General features: G+C 44.3%; 2 protein-coding genes across 3 annotated transcripts in view; one reads left to right on the forward strand and one right to left on the reverse strand.

Annotated features, from left to right (window-relative positions):
- The window catches only part of cc2d2a (coiled-coil and C2 domain containing 2A), a 31,254-nt gene extending 23,656 nt beyond the window's left edge, over positions 1–7,598 (forward strand). Inside the window, exons 36-37 of the mRNA XM_084163010.1 lie at positions 51–228; positions 6,531–7,598. Of these exons, the coding sequence (XP_084019136.1) occupies positions 51–228; positions 6,531–6,719 (367 nt within the window). The 3' untranslated portion in view covers positions 6,720–7,598. The remainder of the gene's footprint in view (positions 1–50; positions 229–6,530) is intronic.
- The window catches only part of LOC311130278 (F-box/LRR-repeat protein 5), a 31,637-nt gene continuing 15,988 nt past the window's right edge, over positions 7,588–23,236 (reverse strand). For both annotated transcript variants that reach the window (XM_084163006.1, XM_084163007.1), the window contains exons 4-11: positions 18,345–18,540; positions 17,663–17,845; positions 17,393–17,518; positions 17,063–17,211; positions 16,784–16,866; positions 15,933–16,667; positions 15,650–15,798; positions 7,588–8,869 (exon numbers count right to left, since the gene is read on the reverse strand). In XM_084163006.1, the coding sequence (XP_084019132.1) occupies positions 8,793–8,869; positions 15,650–15,798; positions 15,933–16,667; positions 16,784–16,866; positions 17,063–17,211; positions 17,393–17,518; positions 17,663–17,845; positions 18,345–18,540 (1,698 nt within the window). In that variant the 3' untranslated portion in view covers positions 7,588–8,792. The remainder of the gene's footprint in view (positions 8,870–15,649; positions 15,799–15,932; positions 16,668–16,783; positions 16,867–17,062; positions 17,212–17,392; positions 17,519–17,662; positions 17,846–18,344; positions 18,541–23,236) is intronic.

Here is a 23,236-nt window from a genome sequence, read left to right on the forward strand (position 1 = left end):
ACATAATACTAATACACCTCCACTTCTCTTAACATCTCCCTTACCTGTAGGGTTGAGAAGATTCTAAAAGAGAAGATCATGGAATGGCGGCCCCGCCACCCGACCCGCTGGAACCGCTACTGCACCTCCACCCTGCGCCACTTCCTTCCAAAGCTGGAGCTGAGCGGAGGGAGGGACGTGGCCGATGAGCACCGTCTGGAGTTACAGAGTCTACTAGGGGACTACAGGGTGAGTCTGGGCTGGGAGGGACAGGGGAGAGGCAGTCTATGGCTGGGAGGGACAGGGGAATGGCTTATGACATAGTAGTCCTGGCATGGAGAGGTCCATAAAACATCCATTCAGTTCTTTGGATGAAATTATGAGCATTGCCTTTTGATGGTCATGGCACTGGCATTTGTTATTAGAGGGAGTTCCTCAGCCACCCAGAATGTTAGCTCATGCCATGGAAAGAAACGGTTGATCAGGCCATACACAGTGGTGGAAAAAGTACTCAATTGTCATACTTGAGTAAAAGTAAAGATACCTTAATAGAAAATGACTCAAGTAAAAGTGAAAATCACCCAATAAAATACTACTTGAGTAAAAGTCTAAAAGTATTGTTTTAAATATACTTAAGTATTAAAAGTAAATGGAATTGCTCAAATGTATTTAAGTATAAAAAGTAAAAACCATTTCAAATTCCTTATTTTAAGCAAACCAGACAGCACAATTTTGTATTTATTTTAAATTTACGGATAGCCAGGGGCACACTCCAACGCTCAGACATAATTTACAAATGAAGCATTTGTGTTTACTGAGTCCTCCAGATCAGAGGCAGTAGGGATGACCAGGGATGCTCTCTTGATACAGTGGGGGAAAAAAGTATTTAGTCAGCCACCAATTGTGCAAGTTCTCCCACTTAAAAAGATGAGAGGCCTGTAATTTTCATCATAGGTACACGTCAACTATGACAGACAAATTAAGGGGAAAAAATCCAGAAAATCACATAGAAGGATTTTTTATGAATTTATTTGCAAATTATGGTGGAAAATAAGTATTTGGTCACCTACAAACAAGCAAGATTTCTGGCTCTCACAGACCTGTAACTTCTTCTTTAAGAGGCTCCTCTGTCCTCCACTCGTTACCTGTATTAATGGCACCTGTTTGAACTTGTTATCAGTATAAAAGACACCTGTCCACAACCTCAAACAGTCACACTCCAAACTCCACTATGGCCAAGACCAAAGAGCTGTCAAAGGACACCAGAAACAAAATTGTAGACCTGCACCAGGCTGGGAAGACTGAATCTGCAATAGGTAAGCAGCTTGGTTTGAAGAAATAAACTGTGGGAGCAATTATTAGGAAATGGAAGACATACAAGACCACTGATAATCTCCCTCGATCTGGGGCTCCACGCAAGATCTCACCCCGTGGGGTCAAAATGATCCCAGAACCACACAGGGGGACCTAGTGAATGACCTGCAGAGAGCTGGGACCAAAGTAGCAAAGCCTACCATCAGTAACACACTACGCCGCCAGGGACTCAAATCCTGCAGTGCCAGACGTGTCCCCCTGCTTAAGCCAGTACATGCCCGTCTGAAGTTTGCTAGAGTGCATTTGGATGATCCAGAAGAGGATTGGGAGAATGTCATATGGTCAGATGAAACCAAAATATAACTTTTTGGTAAAAACTCAACTCGTCGTGTTTGGAGGACAAATCAATCAATCAATCAATTTTATTTTATATAGCCCTTCTTACATCAGCTAATATCTCGAAGTGCTGTACAGAAACCCAGCCTAAAACCCCAAACAGCTAGTAATGCAGGTGTAGAAGCACGGTGGCTAGGAAAAACTCCCTAGAAAGGCGAAAACCTAGGAAGAAACCTAGAGAGGAACCAGGCTATGAGGGGTGGCCAGTCCTCTTCTGGCTGTGCCGGGTGGAGATTATAACAGAACCATGCCAAGATGTTCAAAAATGTTCATAAGTGACAAGCATGGTCAAATAATAATCAGGAATAAATCTCAGTTGGCTTTTCATAGCCGATCATTAAGAGTTTAAAACAGCAGGTCTGGGACAGGTAGGGGTTCCATAACCGCAGGCAGAACAGTTGAAACTGGAATAGCAGCAAGGCCAGGCGGACTGGGGACAGCAAGGAGTCACCACGGCCGGTAGTCCCGACGTATGGTCCTAGGGCTCAGGTCTCTCAGTTGGCTTTTCATAGCCGATCATTAAGAGTTGAAAACAGCAGGTCTGGGACAGGTAGGGGTTTCGTAGCCGCAGGCAGAACAGTTGAAACTGGAATAGCAGCAAGGCCAGGCGGACTGGGGACAGCAAGGTGTCATCATGCCCGGTAGTCCTGACGTATGGTCCTAGGGCTCAGGTTCTCAGAGAGAAAGAGAGAACGAGAGAATTAGAGAGAGCATACTTAAATTCACACAGGACACTGGATAAGACAGGAGAAGTACTCCAGGTATAACCAACTAACCCCAGCCCCCCGACACATAAACTACTGCAGCATAAATACTGGAGGCTGAGACAGGAGCGGTCCGGAGACACTGTGGCCCCATCCGAAGAAACCCCCGGACAGGGCCAAACAGGAAGGATATAACCCCACCCACTCCGCCAAAGCACAGCCCCCGCACCACTAGAGGGATATCCCCAACCACCAACTTACAATCCTGAGACAAGGCCGAGTATAGCCCACAGAGGTCTCCACCACAGCACAAACCAAGGGGGGGGCGCCAACCCAGACAGGAAGATCACGTCAGTAACTCAACCCACTCAAGTGACGCACCCCTCCCAGGGACGGCATGAAAGAGCACCAGCAAGCCAGTGACTCAGCCCCTGCAACAGGGTTAGAGGCAGAGAACCCCAGTGGAGAGGGGAACCGGCCTGGCAGAGACAGCAAGGGCTGTTCGTTGCTCCAGCCTTTCCGTTCACCTTCACACTCCTGGGCCAGACTACACTCAATCATATGACCTACTGAAGAGATAAGTCTTCAGTAAAGACTTAAAGGTTGAGACCGAGTCTGCGTCTCTCACATGGGTAGGCAGACTGTTCCATAAAAATGGAGATCTATAGGAGAAAGCCCTGCCTCCCGCTGTTTGCTTAGAAATTCTAGGGACAATTAGGAGGCCTGCGTCTTGTGACCGTAGCGTACGTATTGGTATGTACGGCAGGACCAACTCGGAAAGATAGGTAGGAGCAAGCCCATGTAACGCTTTATAGGTTAACAGTAAAACCTTGAAATCAGCCCTTGCCTTAACAGGAAGCCAGTGTAGGGAAGCTAGCACTGGAGTAATATGATCAAATTTCTTGGTTCTAGTCAGGATTCTAGCAGCCGTATTTAGCACTAACTGAAGTTTATTTAGTGCTTTAGCCGGGTAGCCGGAAAATAGAGCATTGCAGTAGTCTAACCTAGAAGTAACAAATGCATGGATTAATTTTTCTGCATCATTTTTGGACAGAAAATTTCTGATTTTTGCAATGTTACGTAGATGGAAAAAAGCTGTCCTTGAAACAGTCTTAATATGTTCGTCAAAAGAGAGATCAGGGTCAAGAGTAACGCCGAGGTCCTTCACAGTTTTATTTGAGACGACTTTACAACCATCAAGATGAATTGTCAGATTTAACAGAAGATCTCTTTGTTTCTTGGGACCTAGAACAAGCATCTCTGTTTTGTCCGAGTTTAAAAGTAAAACGTTTTCAGCCATCCACTTCCTTATGTCTGAAACACAGGCTTCTAGCGAGGGCAATTTTGGGGCTTCACCATGTTTCATTGAAATGTACAGCTGTGTGTCATCCGCATAGCAGTGAAAGTTAACATTATGTTTTCGAATAACATCCCCAAGAGGTAAAATATATAGTGAAAACAATAGTGGTCCTAAAACGGAACCTTGAGGAACACCGAAATGTACAGTTGATTTGTCGGAGGACAGACCATTCACAGAGACAAACTGATATCTTTCCGACAGGTAGGATCTAAACCAGGCCAGAACTTGTCCGTGTAGACCAATTTGGGTTTCCAGTCTCTCCAAAAGAATGTGGTGATCGATGGTGTCAAAGGCAGCACTAAGGTCTAGTAGCACGAGGACAGATGCAGAGCCTCGGTCTGACGCCATTAAAAGGTCATTTACCACCTTCACAAGTGCAGTCTCAGTGCTATGATGGGGTCTAAAACCAGACTGAAGCATTTCGTATACATTGTTTGTCTTCAGAAAGGCAGTGAGTTGCTGCGCAACAGCTTTTTCTAAAAATTTTGAGAGGAATGGAAGATTCGATATAGGCCGATAGTTTTTTATATTTTCCGGGTCAAGGTTTGGCTTTTTCAAGAGAGGCTTTATCACTGCCACTTTTAGTGAGTTTGGTACACATCCGGTGGATAGAGAGCTGTTTATTATGTTCAACATAGGAGGGCCAAGCACAGGAAGCAGCTCCTTCAGCAGTTTAGTAGGAATAGGATCCAGTATGCAGCTTGAAGGTTTAGAGGCCATGATTATTTTCATCATTGTGTCAAGAGATATAGTACTAAAACACTTAAGTGTCTCTCCCGATCCCAGGCCCTCGCAGAGCTGTGCAGATCCAGGACAGCTAAGCCCTGGAGGAATACGCAGATTCAAAGAGGAGTCCGTAATTTGCTTTCTAATGGTCATGATCTTTTCCTCAAAGAAGTTCATGAATTTATCACTGCTGAAGTGAAAGCCATCCTCTCTTGGGGAATGCTGCTTTTTAGTTAGCTTTGCAACAGTATCAAAAAGAAATTTTGGATTGTTCTTATTTTCCTCGATTAAGTTGGAAAAGTAGGATGATCGAGCAGCAGTGAGGGCTCTTCGGTACTGCACGGTACTGTCTTTCCAAGCTAGTCGGAAGACTTCCAGTTTGGTGTGGCGCCATTTCCGTTCCAATTTCCTGGAAGCTTGCTTCAAAGCTCGGGTATTTTCTGTATACCAGGGAGCTAGTTTCTTATGACAAATGTTTTTCGTTTTTAGGGGTGCAACTGCATCTAGGGTATTGCGCAAGGTTAAATTGAGTTCCTCAGTTAAGTGGTTAACTGATTTTTGTCCTCTGACGTCCTTGGGTAGGCAGAAGGAGTCTGGAAGGGCATCAATGAATTTTTGTGTTGTTTGAGAATTTATAGCACGACTTTTGATGCTCCTTGGTTGGGGTCTGAGCAGATTATTTGTTGCGATTGCAAATGTAATAAAATGGTGGTCCGATAGTCCAGGATTTTGTGGAAAAACATTAAGATCTACAACATTTATTCCATGGGACAAAACTAGGTCCAGAGTATGACTGTGGCAGTGAGTAGGTCCAGAGACATGTTGGACAAAACCCACTGAGTCGATAATGGCTCCGAAAGACTTTTGGAGTGGGTCTGTGGACTTCTCCATGTGAATATTAAAATCACCAAAAATTAGAATATGATCTGCTATGACTACAAGGTCTGATAGGAATTCAGGAAACTCAGAGAGGAACGCTGTATATGGCCCAGGAGGCCTGTAAACAGTAGCTATAAAAAGTGATTGAGTAGGCTGCATAGATTTCATGACAAAGAATGCTGAGTTGCATCCAAAGAACACCACACCTACTGTGAAGCATGGGGGTGGAAACATCATGCTTTGGGACTGTTTTTCTGCAAAGGGACCAGGACGACTGATCCGTGTAAAGGAAAGAATGAATGGGGCCATGTATCGTGAGATTTTGAGTGAAAACCTCCTTCCATCAGCAAGGGCATTGAAGATGAAACGTGGCTGGGTCTTTCAGCATGACAATGATCCCAAACACACCGCCCGGGCAACGAAGGAGTGGCTTCGTAAGAAGCATTTCAAGGTCCTGGAGTGGCCTAGCCAGTCTCCAGATCTCAACCCCATAGAAAATCTTTGGAGGGATCTTTGTTGCCCAGCGACAGCCCCAAAACATCACTGCTCTAGTGGAGATCTGCATGGAGGAATGGGACAAAATACCAGCAAGAGTGTGAAAACCTTGTGAAGACTTACAGAAAACGTTTGACCTGTGTCATTGCCAACAAAGGGTATATAACAAAGTATTGAGAAACTTTTGTTATTGACCAAATACTTATTTTCCACCATAATTTGCAAATAAATTCATTAAAAATCCTACAATGTGATTTTCTGGATTTTTTTTCTTCTCATTTTGTCTGTCATAGTTGACGTGTACCTATGATGAAAATTACAGGCCTCTCTCATCTTTTTAAGTGGGAGAACTTGCACAATTGGTGGCTGACTAAATACTTTTTTTCCCCACTGTAAATGTGTGAATTGGACCATTTTCCTGTCAAAATGTAACAAGTACTTTTGGATGTCAGGGAAAATGAATGAAGTAAAAAGTACATTATTTTCTTTAGGAATGTAGTGAAGTAAAAGTTGGCAAAAATATAAATAGTAAAGTACAGATACCCAAAAAAACTACTTAAGTAGTCCTTTAAAGTATTTTTACTTAAGTACTTTACACCACTGGCCATACATGACTGGATTATTTCCTTGGATGTGGAACAGTGTCACTGACGTCTCTCGATTTCCTCCTTTAACAGATTTCAGGATTCCCCCTGCATCTTCCATTCTCAGAGGTCCGGCCCATTATTGAGGCAGTCTACAGTACAGGAGTCCACAATGTGGAGGCATCCAATGTGGAGTTTGCCCTGGCTGTTCATGTCCATGCCTACCCTAACAATGTCCTGTCTGTCTGGGTTTACCTGGCCTCACTCATCCGCACACGATAACTCCATTGCAGAGATATAGACAAGCTTGTTTTTCATAAATGCACTTTACGATATTGTTTATCTGTATGTTTATGAAGAAATGTTTAGAGCACAACTACCTTTTAGACTACAGTACGTCTACATGCACATGAATAATTCGATATTAAAATGATTATGGCAGTAGGCTGATTATGCAATAGTCATCTAAACACCCTTACTGTTTACCTTAATCGGCGTAAAGTCAAAATCGAAGTAAGCATACGCCGATCAAAACTGCTTTTCTGAGCAATCTTTCAAATTATTAGTATATGTAAACACCTTAATCGGCGTTCATGCGGCATATTTGATTTGTGCATGTGCCAGCACCAGCAGCGCAAAAACCTCCCTCTTTAGCGCGAGCGAAGTATGTTCGGAACTGAATGTATGCGTTTTATAGTTTTCGCATACAAACTTTGTCCAAACTCAAGAATCAGATATACTTACCAAAAATAAAATGGGCGCTGTGGCTGAACGTTTATTTTGATTGGCGTTTTTCTGCATTTATCAGCGTGCCAATTCAGATGTGTCCATGTAAACAGGATTGGGGAAATCGTTCTTCTTGCAAAACATGTAAACGTTTTAATCGAACTAGTATATTAATCTGACTATCCACAATAATCGCATTATTGTGTGCATGTAACCGTACTCTATTGATTTGGTCTCGTATTATATTTGCATATGAGTGTGATAGCTCTGGACAACACAGAGTTTGGGCTCGTTTACCATTCCTATGAAATCACAATTAACTTGTGTAGCTACCAAATCTGACGCTCAGTCTTGTGTTATGTACGGTGTAATATAACAGATTTTATCATAACTTTAAAACAATAAAATACCACATTTGTTTGAATCCTTTACCGCATACATACTGTATTTCACATACTTTAAATCCAATATACTTTTATTGTTCTGCTTTTGAACTGTACATAACCAATAGAACTTCTCATGCAGATTGTTTGAACAAGCAAATAATGGGTCTCCAGAAGTTGGATGTGCTATGTATAAAGACCAGCACTCACAGTGGGTCTCACAGAATAGGGGCTATTTCTCAAATCTGCTTCATTTTGTCATTCAACTGTATACATGTCTAGGATATCATTTTGTGAAGTAACCCTCTGGCCTGTGAGAGCTTATGTGAATGCTGGTGAATTTCAGTGCCCTTACCATTCATTCAATACAATGACAAAGGGAAAATATAAGAACAATCCAATGTTTCTAGCCACAAAGGAGAAAGATGAGAAGCATTATGAATGTCATTTTAGAGGTTGAAATCCAACATATGGGATAAGGGTATTACCTGCAGCCAAATACCACCATAACTCTATACCTGACATGCCTGCCCACATCTGAGGCAATTCTAACAGTGATCTGGCCACATGTCATCTCTAGTAGTGACATGATCAGTGTTCTCCAGGACTATGCAGTACCGTCAGATTTATTAACAGTCACTGACGTTACACACCATTATGATGAAACAGTATCTTCCACCGTGTGAATCACCACTCCCAAAATGTAGGTCAAGCTGTGTATCATCATGTGAAGAGAACTCACATCACAACATTTAATTATCTGATGTTTCTTACTTCTAATTTCAATTAACCAAGTAAGACTACAGCAATCACAAATCAGAGATCTAAAATAAGCAAGTAGGAGCAGAGGTGATGGACCAAGTCAGAAACTACAGGATACCTGGTGTCAACTTCTGTGAAACATGGTTCATTTCACTACAGAAACGACAAGTACTTGGTGCTCACATATAACGTCTGCTTTTTTGCAACTCAAATGAAAATGCAAAATAATCGCTTTCTCAAAATATGGAACCAGAATTTACATTTGCGGATACTTCATACATCAAACACCCATATATTTTTCTAAAGGAGTATTTCCTAAAAATACTGATGGAAATGGAAATGTCCCGAGTTAACTAGAATTTTTGTTTATCTAGAAACTATTTGAAGTGACAAAGTACAGAGATTGGTTTATTCCCAGGTGATTAAAGTGCAGATGAGGAACCATGATGGGGGGGGGGGGGGGGTCGTGGGGCTGGGTGAAAGGTCACTCTCCAGAGCGGCAGCACACCCTGAAGCCACACTGCAGGTTCTGGCAGCCGCTGGCCGTGTCAGCGTGAGGACCTGCAGAGAAACAGAACAGTTAGACCAGTCAGACACTCACACATACAGTGGTCCAGTTACTGTTGTCCTTAAGAGGGGTCTCACACTTCCCAAGATAATCAGCGATCAAGTCGTTGAGGTCTACCCTGGTGGGTGTATCCTTCAAACAGCCAGCATAAAGTCTGTTTTGTTGTTAGCCAATGTCAAAGCTTGCTAATAAGAGCTGCCCTCTTCCGATTGACTGTTGCGCGATGTTGAGTCTCCTTATTTCATAGAAAATGATTGTTTTTTGTTTTTTATAGGGGGTAGATCAGCTTTAATATTTCAGATAGATTGTAACTTCCATCAATGTAATTGTCTGCATTACTTCCAATCCCCCATATGTTTTTTTTCAATACAGATTTTCAGCTCCCTCCAAAGATTTTCTATTGGGTTCAGTTCTGGAGACTGGCTAGGCCACTCCAGGACCTTGAGATGCTTCTTACGGAGCCACTCCTTAGTTGCCCTGGCTGTGTGTTTCGGGTCGTTGTCATGCTGGAAGACCAAGCCACGACCGATCTTCAATGCTCTTACTGAGGGAAGGAGGTTGTTGGTCAAGATCTCGCGATACATGGCCCCATCCATCCTCCCCTCAATACGGTGCAGTCATCTTGTCCCCTTTGCAGAAAAGCATCCCCAAAGAATGATGTTTCCATCTCCATGCTTCACGGTTGGGATGGTGTTCTTGGGGTTGTACTCATCCTTCTTCTTCCTCCAAACACGGCGAGTGGAGTTTAGACCAAAAAGCTCTATTTTTGTCTCATCAGACAACATACCTTCTCCCATTCCTCCTCTGGATCATCCAGATGGTCATTGGCAAACTTCAGACGGGCCTGGACATGCGCTGGCTTGAGCAGGGGGACCTTGCGTGCGCTGCAGGATTTTAATCCATGATGGCGTAGTGTGTTACTAATGGTTTTCTTTGAGACTGTGGTCCCAGCTCTCTTCAGGTCATTGACCAGGTCCTGCCGTGTAGTTCTGGGCTGATCCCACACCTTCCTCATGATCATTGATGCCCCACGAGGTGAGATCTTGCATGTAGCCCCAGACCAAGGGTGATTGACCGTCATCTTGAACTTCTTCCATTTTCGAATAATTGCGCCAACAATTGTTGCCTTCTCACCAAGCTGCTTGCCTATTGTCCTGTAGCCCATCCCAGCCTTGTACAGGTCTACAATTTTATCCCTGATGTCCTTACACAGCTCTCTGGTCTTGGCCATTGTGGAGAGGTTGGAGTCTGTTTGATTGAATGTGTGGACAGGTGTCTTTTATACAGGTAACGAGTTCAAACAGGTGTAGTTAATACAGGTAATGAGTGGAGAACAGGAAGGCTTCTTAAAGAAAAACTAACAGGTCTGTGAGAGCCGGAATTCTTACTGGTTGGTAGGTGATCAAATACTTATGTCATGCAATAAAATGCAAAATTATTACTTAAAAATCATACAATGTGATTTTCTGGATTTTTGTTTTAGATTCCCTCTCTCACAGTTGAAGTGTACCTTTGATAAAAAATTACAGACCTCTACATGCTTTGTAAGTAGGAAAACCTGCAAAATCGGCAGTGTATCAAATACTTGTTCTCCCCACTGTGTGTGTGTGTGTGTGTGTGTGTGTGTGTGTGTGTGTGTGTGTGTGTGTGTGTGTGTGTATATATATATATATATATATATACACACACACACACACACACACTGCTCAAAAAAATAAAGGGAACACTTAAACAACACAATGTAACTCCAAGTCAATCACACTTCTGTGAAATCAAACTGTCCACTTAGGAAGCAACACTGATTGACAATAAATTTCACATGCAAATGGAATAGACAACAGGTGGAAATTATAGGCAATTAGCAAGACACCCCCAATAAAGGAGTGGTTCTGCAGGTGGTGACCACAGACCACTTCTCAGTTCCTATGCTTCCTGGCTGATGTTTTGGTCACTTTTGAATGCTGGCGGTGCTTTCACTCTAGTGGTAGCATGAGACGGAGTCTACAACCCACACAAGTGGCTCAGGTAGTGCAGCTCATCCAGGATGGCACATCAATGCGAGCTGTGGCAAGAAGGTTTGCTGTGTCTGTCAGCGTAGTGTCCAGAGCATGGAGGCGCTACCAGGAGACAGGCCAGTACATCAGGAGACGTGGAGGAGGCTGTAGGAGGGCAACAACCCAGCAGCAGGACCGCTACCTCCGCCTTTGTGCAAGGAGGAGCAGGAGGAGCACTGCCAGAGCCCTGCAAAATGACCTCCAGCAGGCCACAAATGTGCATGTGTCTGCTCAAACGGTCAGAAACAGACTCCATGAGGGTGGTATGAGGGCCCGACGTCCACAGGTGGGGGTTGTGCTTACAGCCCAACACCATGCAGGACGTTTGGCATTTGCCAGAGAACACCAAGATTGGCAAATTCGGCACTGGCGCCCTGTGCTCTTCACAGATGAAAGCAGGTTCACACTGAGCACATGTGACAGACGTGACAGAGTCTGGAGACGCCGTGGAGAACGTTCTGCTGCCTGCAACATCCTCCAGCATGACCGGTTTGGCGGTGGGTCAGTCATGGTGTGGGGTGGCATTTCTTTGGGGGGCCGCACAGCCCTCCATGTGCTCGCTAGAGGTAGCCTGACTGCCATTAGGTACCGAGATGAGATCCTCAGACCCCTTGTGAGACCATATGCTGGTGTGGTTGGCCCTGGGTTCCTCCTAATGCAAGACAATGCTAGACCTCATGTGGCTGGAGTGTGTCAGCAGTTCCTGCAAGAGGAAGGCATTGATGCTATGGACTGGCCCGCCCGTTCCCCAGACCTGAATCCAATTGAGCACATCTGGGACATCATGTCTCGCTCCATCCACCAACGCCACGTTGCACCACAGACTGTCCAGGAGTTGGCGGATGCTTTAGTCCAGGTCTGGGAGGAGATCCCTCAGGAGACCATCCGCCACCTCATCAGGAGCATGCCCAGGCGTTGTAGGGAGGTCATACAGGCACGTGGAGGCCACACACACTACTGAGCCTCATTTTTACTTGTTTCAAGGACATTACATCAAAGTTGGATCAGCCTGTAGTGTGGTTTTCCACTTTAATTTTGAGTGTGACTCCAAATCCAGACCTCCATGGGTTGATAAATTTGATTTCCATTGATAATTTTTGTGTGATTTTGTTGTCAGCACATTCAACTATGTAAAGAAAAAAGTATTTAATAAGATTATTTCATTCATTCAGATCTAGGATGTGTTATTATAGTGTTCCCTTTATTTTTTTGGAGCAGTGTATATATATCTATATACACACACACACATATATATATACATATACATATATATACATATACATATACATATATATATATACATACACATATACATATACATATATATACACATATATATACATATATACATACATATATATACATATATACATACATATATATACATACATATATACATATATACACATATATATACATATATACACATATATATACATATATACACACACACACACACACACACACACACACACATACATCCACACACACATCCTTTTTAAAATTATATTTCCCTTCATTACTTTCCAACCCCACAACCCCTTCCCCAATTGGAGTAAACTAGGTGAACAACAACGCTTAGGCCTCTACTTCCAGCCCATACATACTATATACATTTTATGGACAGTCAAATTCTACAATAATTATATTTTGTTTGTTTTTACTCCTGAACTTCCTTCGATCATTTTCATGATGTCCATCTGGTTTGTTTCTATATGCCATATTTTTCTAACTGTGCTCTTTCACAAAAGCTCTCAACCTATAACCTATATACTTATTATGGACACAATATTCTTTACATTAGTTATCTTGTTGTTATTAGTTGTTGTTATTAGTCCCATCCTTCAGCTCCATTCAACACCTCCCATCTATCTCTTACCACCATCCATATTGGATTTCTATTTGCCATATATCTTTCAACTGTACTGTGATGTTTAAAAAAAGTTCTGAACCTTTATATTGTCATTGTTTCTACAGATCGTAAATTGAATATAAACATTTTTGCTAAAAGTAATATTATATTATTGATCGATTGAGTATGACTTTTCAGATCACCCAGTAGTGCTATCTGCAGGGTTAGCTCCAGGTAAATATTGCAATCATTCAGCCATTCCTGGACCTGTGTCCAAAAACAAGCTACAAATGGACAGTACCAAAACAAATGATCTAATGATTCTGTCTCGTCGCAGCAAAATCTGCAGAGCTGGGAAGATTGTATCCCCCATATAAATAACATTCAAGAATTGTATATAATAATAATAATAATAATTGAAATTGAAAAATTCGAAGTTTTGAAAATGATTGTTAGCTAGGTCAGTGATTATCTCGCCTAGTGTGAGTCCCCAGTAATGTGGACATATACCTATTGCCAAGTTGGACTTCTGTCCACACTCTTGGTTCAGAAACAATGTTAAAAGGTTTACACTAATACTATGGCGTTAAGCATTACGTTGTGATAGTGAACACTGAACGGGTTTCTCTGACTACCTTAAAGCCCACTTACCTTCCACCTCATAAGATCAGCAGGGCTGTTACATAAGGAACTTACACTGGGAAACGTGCTGCACAGGTGAGGTTAGGAACATTCATACCTAAATACAATCCAAAGGTCATCCATTCAACTCCACTCAAATATGATACATAATGCTCTTCCTACACATTTGTGCAACATTCAAGTGTATAACATTACATCACTTAGATCTGTTTCATATGAGGTTCTTGTTTCCCCGGCCACCAGCTCTGCACCCTCCGCTGCAACTTGCCCATGCCCCCCCCCCCCGCTTCTTCTTCACACAAATTCAGACAGCTGATGTTCTGAAAGCTGCAAAATCTGGACCCCTACAAATCATCTGGGCTAGATAGTCTGGACCCTTTCTTTCTAAAATTAGCCGCCGAAATTGTCGCAACCCCTATTACTAGCCTGTTCAACCTCTCTTTCGTAACGTCTGAGATCCCCAGAGATTGGAAAGCTGCCGCGGTCATCCCCCTCTTCAAAGGGGGTGACACTCTAGATCCAAACTGTTACTGACCTATATCCATCCTGCCCTGCCTTTCGAAAGTTTTTGAAAGCAAAGTTAACAAACAGATCACCGACCATTTCGAATCCCACCGTACCTTCTCCGCTATGCAATCCAGTTTCCGAGCTGGTCATGGGTGCACCTCAGCCACGCTCAAGGTCCTAAACGATATTATAACCGCGATCGATAATAGACAGTACTGTGCAGCCGTCTTCATCGACCTGGCCAAGGCTTTCGACTCTGTCAACCACCGCATTCTTATTGGCAGACTAAATAGCCTTGGTTTCTCAAATGACTGCCTCGCCTGGTTCACCAACTACTTCTCAGAGTTCAATGTGTCAAATCGGAGAGCCTGTTGTCTGGACCTATGGCAGTCTCTATGGGGGTGCCACAGGGTTCAATTCTTGGGCTGACTCTTTTCTCAGTGTATATCAATGATGTCGCTCTTGCTGCTGGTGACTCTCAGATCCACCTCTACGCAGACGACACCATTTTGTATACATCTGGCCCTTCATTGGACACTGTGTTAACAAACCTCCAAACGAGCTTCAACGCCATACAACACTCCTTCCGTAGCCTCCAACTGCTCTTAAACACTAGTAAAACTAAATGCATGCTCTTCAATCGAACACTGCTGGCACCCGCCCACCCGACTAGAATCACTACTCTCGACGGGTCTGACCTAGAGGATGTGGACAACTACAAATACCTAGGTGTCTGGTTAGACTGTAAACTCTCCTTCCAGACTCACATTAAGCATCTCCAATCCAAAGTGAAATCTAGAATCGGCTTCCTATTTCGCAACAAAGCCTCCTTCACTCATGCTGCCAAACATGCCCTCGTAAAACGGACTATCCTACCGATCCTTGACTTCGGCGATGTCATTTACAAAATAGCCTACAACACTCTACTCAGCAAATTGGATGTAGTCTATCACAGTGCCACCCGTTTTGTCACCAAAGCCCCATATACTACCCACCACTGTGACCTGTACGCTCTTGTTGGCTGGTCCTCACTACATATTAATCGCCAAACCCACTGGCTCCAGGCCATCTATAAATCACTGCTAGGCAAATCTCCGCCTTATCTTAGCTCATTGGTCACCATAGCAACACCCACCCGTAGTATGCGCTCCAGCAGGTATATCTCACTGGTCATCCCCAAAGCCAACACCTCCTTTGGCCGCCATTCCTTCCAGTTCTCTGCTGCCAATGACTGGAACGAACTGCAAAAATCTCTGAAGCTGGAGACTCTTATCTCCCTCACTAACTTTAAGCATCAGTTGACAGAGCACCTTACCGATCACTGCACCTGTACACAGCCCATCTGAAATTAGCCCACTCAACTACCTCATCCCCATATTGTTATTTATTTCGCTCATTTGCACCCCAGTATCTCTATTTGCACATCATCTCTATCATTCCAGTGTTAATACTAATTGTAATTATTTTGCACTATGGCCTATTTATTGCCTTACCTCCATAACTTGCTACATTTGCACACACTGTATATATATTTTCTGTGGTATTTTTGACTTTGTTTTGTTTTACCCCATATGTAACTCTGTGTTATTGTTTTTATCGCACTGCTTTGCTTTATCTTGGCCAGGTCGCAGTTGTAAATGAGAACTTGTTCTCAACTGGCCTACCTGGTTAAATAAAGGTGAAATAAAATTTTAAAAAATGAGTGATGTGTACATTACCGTTGATGTTGTCGCAGTAGTAGAAGTGTTCATCATTGAGGGCAGGACAGGCTGACACCAGCTCCTGTAATCCCACCTCAGTGATGAGGAGACATCCAGACAGGTTCAGATGCTCCAGGAGAGGAAGACCTCCACGCTGAGACAGTGCCCTGAAACACATGTCCATAATACAGACACTCATTCCCAAATCGAAAAAACTATATCAACACACATACAACTATAGGTTAAAGCAACGTTTACATAGGTGGAATACATAATACGGAGGAGTCATAAGCAGTTTTACCTCAAGCCCAGGTCTGTGACCTGATAGCATCCAGAGAGGCTGAGGAACCTTAGTGAGCGTTGAGCGTCTGACCGATCAGTTCTGTTGTCACACTCCAGGCACCACTGGCCCCCAGAGGAGCATTTAGTCCGAAACTCTGCCCCTGCACTGCCCCTGGTGATGTAAGACTCACACTGCAGCCCTCCTAAAGTCCTCAGGGCCGTCTCACCAGTGCAGCAGGTTGAATGGCCACAGCCGGCCTCCCCAAGCCCATACTGCTGCTGCCAGTAGGAGGTGCTAAAGCCAGTCCTGAAGCCCCGCCTCCTACTCCTCCTGCAGCAACACAACACTCCACCTGGCTGAGTCTCCACAAAGCCCCGCCCCTCAGGGGTAGACACTTCCCCGCGACGGTTCCACTCCGCAGCGTCCTCGATGTCGGCCAGCTCCGAGGGGTCCAGGACCCAGACCCTGGTGGGGCTGCAGGGGGCACTGCCCAGTCTCCCTGGCCACTGCTTGAAGATCAGGGCCTGCCGGCTGTGTCCAGTCGGACGGAGGCTCCGCTTGTCCAGCAGACAGATGGGAGAAGGAGGGCTCTTCAGAAGCTTGGCTCGCCGGTCAGAGCGTTTCTCAGAGCATGTGGGAGATGCCAGGTCCCCCAAACCCAAGGACAGCTTCTTCAGTGTGTGGTCAGTGATCTTCTCACAGCCTGAAAGGTCCAGGTGCTCCAGAGAGAGACACGCCCACAGAGATGACCAACTGACAGACAGAAGAAGAGAAAACAACAATCAATTAGAAAAGACAGACAAAATGATTTTAATAGGACATCACACCATGTAGTGTTCAGCATAATTGGTGTGGCTTGGATGACATACCTGTCAAAGGCGGAGTCTGTGACATCAGTCTGAGTGAGGTCCAGGTGGGTGAGATTAGGACAGAGACTGAGGATCTGACGCACCTGTAGCAGCAGACACCCATATACACACAGATCATTAACCTACACTCTGCCACGTAGAATCTATTCAGTCTCAAACATCCTTCATTCATATGCAGACCCAGTGTTTCTCATTAGCTAGAGCATTGGAAGATTTGTATTAGCAGCTCTGCTTTATTGATGTTCTAGGCATATGATCATGAATACTCCTGGTCCATACCATCTTACTGGAGACCGTAGAGCTATAGGCCAGAACGATGGACCGGACAGAGGAACCCACAGCTGGCAGAAGGTTCTGGATCATTCCATTCAGTAGCTTCTTCTCCCTCTGAGCAGCGCTTATAGCCAAGGAGTCTTCACAAGACTCATCTAGACAAGGGAGAACGTGGATAAAAAAAGAGATGAGAATAGGGCCGTTTTCTGAATGTCGTATCCAAACAGTTCACTCAAATCTGTAAACACATCTGTGTCACATCAATCAAGCTTTGCATTTTCTCTGGATCCATCAGATGTACTCCTGACAAACACATTAGACTGACTGGTGACTCACCAGATTCATCCACATCTGCGTCCTCATCCCACTCCTGGTAGGCTTTGCCCTCATCCTGCCGACTATTCACCCACTCCTCATCCAGCTCCTGGTTCAGATCAGCTGGGGGGCCGCGATAGTAATCCCCTGGGAAACAGACACTCATCAACTTTTTTCTTAATGAGAAAAACAAGTGTCAAAGGATTGTATTGGTATGGCAGTTTTTACAGTGTTGACTGCTTCACCATCGGCGGTGATAAAAGTAGAAAAGGTAAAGGCTGATCTTTGTACCTCTGGCCCAGTGTACAGGGTAGAGGTGTCTCCACAGAGAGCCGGTCTTGGCCAGGTCAGACCAGGCAGAGCACACCTGGCCACAGTGACACAGGTCCACAGGGCCCAGGTAGTGGAACAGACACAGCAGGATCTCTGTGGGCAGCTGGGAGATGTGGGTGGAGCACGGCTCTTTCTCCAATTCTGAGGAATGATAATAAGCAGAGTTTTTTATAGTTAAGTGTTCATACCGAAGTCAAGTAAAGTTCTTATAAGAGTTTAGAAGTGACATGCTTCTCTACAGTTCATGGTAAATAGACATCCAAGAATCATTGTTAGACCACAGCAAACTTTTACAGTGGGAAATGCAGCAGCAGCATTGTGATTCGGCTGTCTGTAGAAATGTTTTTGGTAAGGGTTAGAGCCACGCCTCAAAGGAACATTTGGTTATGGGAAATTTGTGGTCAGTATTAATTTCCTAAACAAGCACTGACCACATCCTCCAATTCAGTGTAGTTATGAGGAAGTTGAGATGTGTGTTCTTGAAGGATATATTAGGTAAAGGGATTGTGTAGCGAAAGATTAGATAGATTTCATATGAAGGTATCTGTATATGACGGGGAGAATGCAGGGTAGATATCACCAAGATGTGTACTAACTAAGGTGTGCAATATAAGGAAGATAATGAATGGGTCTGACTCACCATCATCAATCTTCTCGTGGTCAGTATACTTGAAGGCCTTGTGCAGCACCTCTGCCTGGCTCCACAGACTGAGCTCCTTCAGCACCTCTGCTGCACAGTCCCATCGCTGCTGGCTACTGTGCTGTGCTATCACCTGCTTCTTGATGTCTTTCAGCTCCTCATAGGTGAAGTACTGCATCAGCATGGGCTGGAACACCTGGATATACACATTCATTTACATTCCACACAAACACATGCAAAGCATTACATTACTTACTATAGAAAATACAGAAAGACCCACAGTTCTGAACAGAATGTTCTACTTGCTGGTAGGGCTGTGGCGGTTATTACATCTTGTCATGCAATAAACTGCCGGTCTCACGGTAATTGATCGTTAATTAACATAAACACATTTCGCATCTCCAGGCCTCCACGCATACAAGCTGCATACAAACCGCTGATGTGTGCCTTTGGAAAATCTACAAAAGTCTAATAAATCAATTTACACTGGACAAAAATATAAACGCAATATGCAACAAATTCAAAGATTTTACTGAGACAATTGAAATAAATAAATGAGGCCTTTATCTATGGATTTCACGACTGGGAATACAGGTATGCATCGGTTGGTCACAGATACCTTTAAAAAAAAAGGTACAGGAGTGGATCAGAAAACCAGTCAGTATCTGGTGTGATTACAATTTGCCTCATGCAGCGTGACATCTCCTTCGCATAGAGTTTATCAGGCTGTTGATAGTGGTCTGTGGAATGTTGTCCCACTCCTCTTCAATGGGTGTGCAAAATTGCTGGATATTGGCGGGAACTGGAACACGCTGTCATACATGTTGATCCAGAGCATCCCAAACATGCTCAATGGGTGACATTTGTATTTGTATTTATTGCAGATGCCAAGGCAGCAGCTACTCTTCCTGGGGTCCAATCACAATTTACATACAATAAAACACATTATTACACACTACTCTACCATAACATATTTACACTACAAAATCAATAATACAGCAAAATAACAATATAAAAATGTGTGTGTGTAGAGTGCGTGTTAGCATGTGTTCGCGAATACTGTATGTGTGCCTGTGTGTGTGTGTCTCTTCACAGTCCGCGCTGTTCCATAAAGTGTACAGTCGTGGTCAAAAGTTTTGAGAATGACACAAATATTGGTCTTCACAAAGTTCGCTGCTTCAGTGTTATGAGATATTTTTGTCAGATGTTACTATGGTATACTGAAGTATAATTACAAGCATTCCATAAGTGTCAAAGGCTTTTATTGACAATTACATAAAGTTTATGCAAAGAGTCAATATTTGCAGTGTTGACCCTTCTTTTTCAAGACCTCTGCAATCCGCCCTGGCATGCTGTCAATTAACTTCTGGGCCACATCCTGACTGATGGCAGCCCATTCTTGCATAATCAATGCTTGGAGTTTGTGGGTTTTTGTTTGTCCACCCGCCTTGAGGATCGACCACAAGTTCTCAATGGGATTACGGTCCGGGGAGTTTCCTGGCCATGGACCCAAAATGTAGATGTTTTGTTCCCCGAGCCACTTATCACTTTTGCCCATCATGCTGGAAAAGGCATTGGTTGTCACATTTACATTTACATCATTTAGCAGACGCTCTTATCCAGAGCGACTTACAAATTGGTGCGTTCACACTTCATCATTTGTTTTATATATATATTTTTTGTTTGTTTGTTTGTTTTGTTTATTTATTTAATTTATATTTATTTATTTTGTGGGGGTGGGGTAGGGGAGGGTGGAAGGATTACTTTTATACTATCCCAGGTATTCCTTAAAGAGGTAGGGTTTCAAGTGTCTCCGGAAGATGGTCAGTGACTCCGCTGTCCTGGCGTCGTGAGGGAGCTTGTTCCACCATTGGGGTGCCAGAGCAGCGAACAGTTTTGACTGGGCTGAGCGGGAACTGTGCTTCCGCAGAGGTAGGGGGACCAGCAGGCCAGAGGTGGAAGAACGCAATGCCCTCGTTTGGGTGTAGGGACTGATCAGAGCCTGAAGGTAAGGAGGTGCCGTTCCCCTCACAGCTCCGTAGGCAAGCACCATGGTCTTGTAGCAGATGCGAGCTTCAACTGGAAGCCAATGGAGTGTGCGGAGGAGCGGGATGACGTGAGAGAACTTGGGAAGGTTGAACACCAGATGGGCTGCAGCGTTCTGGATGAGTTGTAGGGGTTTAATGGCACAGGCAGGGAGCCCAGCCAACAGCGAGTTGCAGTAATCCAGACGGGAGATGACAAGTGCCTGGATTAGGACCTGTGCCGCTTCCTGTGTAAGGTAGGGTCGTACTCTGCGAATGTTGTAGAGCATGAACCTACAGGATCGGGTAACCACTTTGATGTTAGCGGAGAACGACAGGGTGTTGTCCAGGGTCACGCCAAGGTTCTTTGCACTCAGGGAGGAGGACACAACGGAGTTGTCAACCGTGATGGCGAGATCATGGAGCGGGCAGTCCTTCCCCGGGAGGAAGAGCAGCTCCGTCTTACCGAGGTTCAGCTTGAGGTGGTGAGCCGACATCAACACTGATATGTCTGCCAGACATGCAGAGATGCGATTCACCACCTGGTTATCAGAAGGGGGAAAGGAGAAGATTAATTGTGTGTCGTCTGCGTAGCAATGATAGGAGAGACCATGTGAGGATATGACAGAGCCAAGTGACTTGATGTATAGAGAGAATAGGAGGAGAAGGCCTAGAACTGAGCCCTGGGGGACACCAGTGGTGAGAGCACGTGGTGCGGAGACAGATTCTCGCCACGTCACCTGGTAGGAGCGACCTGTCAGGTAGGACGCAATCCAAGAGTCAGCCACGCTGGAGATGCCCAACTCGGAGAGGGTGGAGAGGAGGATCTGATGGTTCACAGTATCAAAGTCACCAAACTGTTCTTGGATGGTTGGGAGAAGTTGCTCTCGAAGGATGTGTTGGTACCATTCTTTATTCATGGCTGTGTTCTTAGGCAAAATTGTGAGTGAGCCCACTCCCTTGGCTGAGAAGCAACCCCACACATGAATGGTCTCAGGATGCTTTACTGTTGGCATGACACAGGACTGATGGTAGCGCTCACCTTGTCTTCTCCGGACAAGCTTTTTTTCCAGATGCCCCAAACAATCGGAAAGGGGATTCATCAGAGAAAATGACTTTACCCCAGTCCTCAGCAGTCCAATCCCTGTACCTTTTGCAGAATATCAGTCTGGCCATGATGTTTTTCCTGGAGTGAAGTGGCTTCTTTGCTGCCCTTCTTGACACCAGGCCATCCTCCAAAAGTCTTCGCCTCACTGTGCGTGCAGATGCACTAACACCTGCCTGCTGCCATTCCTGAGCAAGCTCTGCACTGGTGGTGCCCCGATCCCGCAGCTGAATCAACTTTAGGAGACGGTCCTGGCGCTTGCTGGACTTTCTTGGGCGCCCTGACGCCTTCTTCACAACAATTGAACCTCTCTCCTTGAAGTTCTTGATGATCCGATAAATGGTTGGTTTAGGTGCAATCTTACTAGCAGCAATATCCTTGCCTGTGAAGCCCTTTCTGTGCAACGCAATGATGACGGCACGTGTAACCATGGTAACCATGGTTAACAGAGGAAGAACAATGATTTCAAACACCACCCTCCTTTTAAAGCTTCCAGTCTGTTATTCTAACTCAATCAGCATGACAGAATGATCTCCAGCTTTGTCCTCATCAACACTCTCACCTGTGTTAACGAGAGAATCACTGACATGATGGCAGCTGGTCCTTTTGTGGCAGGGCTGAAATGCAGTGGAAATGTTTTTTGGGGATTAAGTTCATTTTCATGGCAAAGAGGGACTTTGCAATTAATTGCAATTCATCTGATCACTCTTCATGACATTCTGGAGTACATGCAAATTGCCATCATCAAAACTGAGGCAGCAGACTTTGTGAAAATTAGTATTTGTGTCATTCTCAAAACTTTTGACCACGACTGTAGTTTTATCTGTTTTTTAAATCTGATTTTACTGCTCGACTGAGATACATGATGTGGAATAGAGTTCCATGTAGTCATGGCTCTATGTAGTACTGTGCGTTTCCCGTAGTCTGTTCTGGACCTGGGGACTGTGAAGAGACCTCTGGTGGCATGTCTCGTGGGGTATGCATGGGTGTCCGAGCTGTGTGCCAGCATTCCAAACAGACCACTCGGTACATTCAGCCTGTCAACACCTCTTAAAAAAACAAGCAGTAATGAAGTCAATCTCTCTTCCACTCTAAGCCAGGAGAGACTAACATGCATGTCATTAATGTTAGCTCTCCGTGTACTTTTAAATGGCCAACCGTGCTGCCCTGTTCTGAGCCAACTGCAATTTTCCCAAGTCCCTCCTTGTGGCACCTGACCACACTACTGAACAGTGGTCTAGGTGCAACAAAACTAGGGCCTGTAGGACCTGCCTTGTTGATAGTGTTGTTAAGAAGGCAGAGCAGCGCTTAGTTATGGACATACTTCTCCCCATCTTAGCTACTGTTGTATCAACATGCTTTGACCATGACAGTTTACAATCCAGGGTTACTCCAAGCAGTTTAGTCACCTCAACTTGCTCAATTTCCACATTATTAATTACGAGATGTAGTTGAGGTTTAGGGTTTAGTGAATGATTTGACCCAAATACAATGCTTTTAGTTTTGGAAATATTTAGGACTAACTTATTCCTTGCCACCCATCCCTCTCAACCATATCATTTTTCAATTCCTCATCAAACCACGGGGATTTAACAGTTGTTACAGTCATTTTCTTAAATGGGTGCATGCTTATTAGTAACTGGAATAAGCAATTTCATAAATGTGTCAAGTGCAGTGTGTTTGCTCCTCATTACACACCACGGACCAACACATTCTTTACATCAACAACATTGGAATCACTACAAAACCTATTGTGTGACCTC

Source organism: Coregonus lavaretus, assembly GCF_964263955.1.
Source record: "Coregonus lavaretus genome assembly, chromosome: 6".
Lineage (NCBI taxonomy): Eukaryota > Metazoa > Chordata > Actinopteri > Salmoniformes > Salmonidae > Coregonus > Coregonus lavaretus.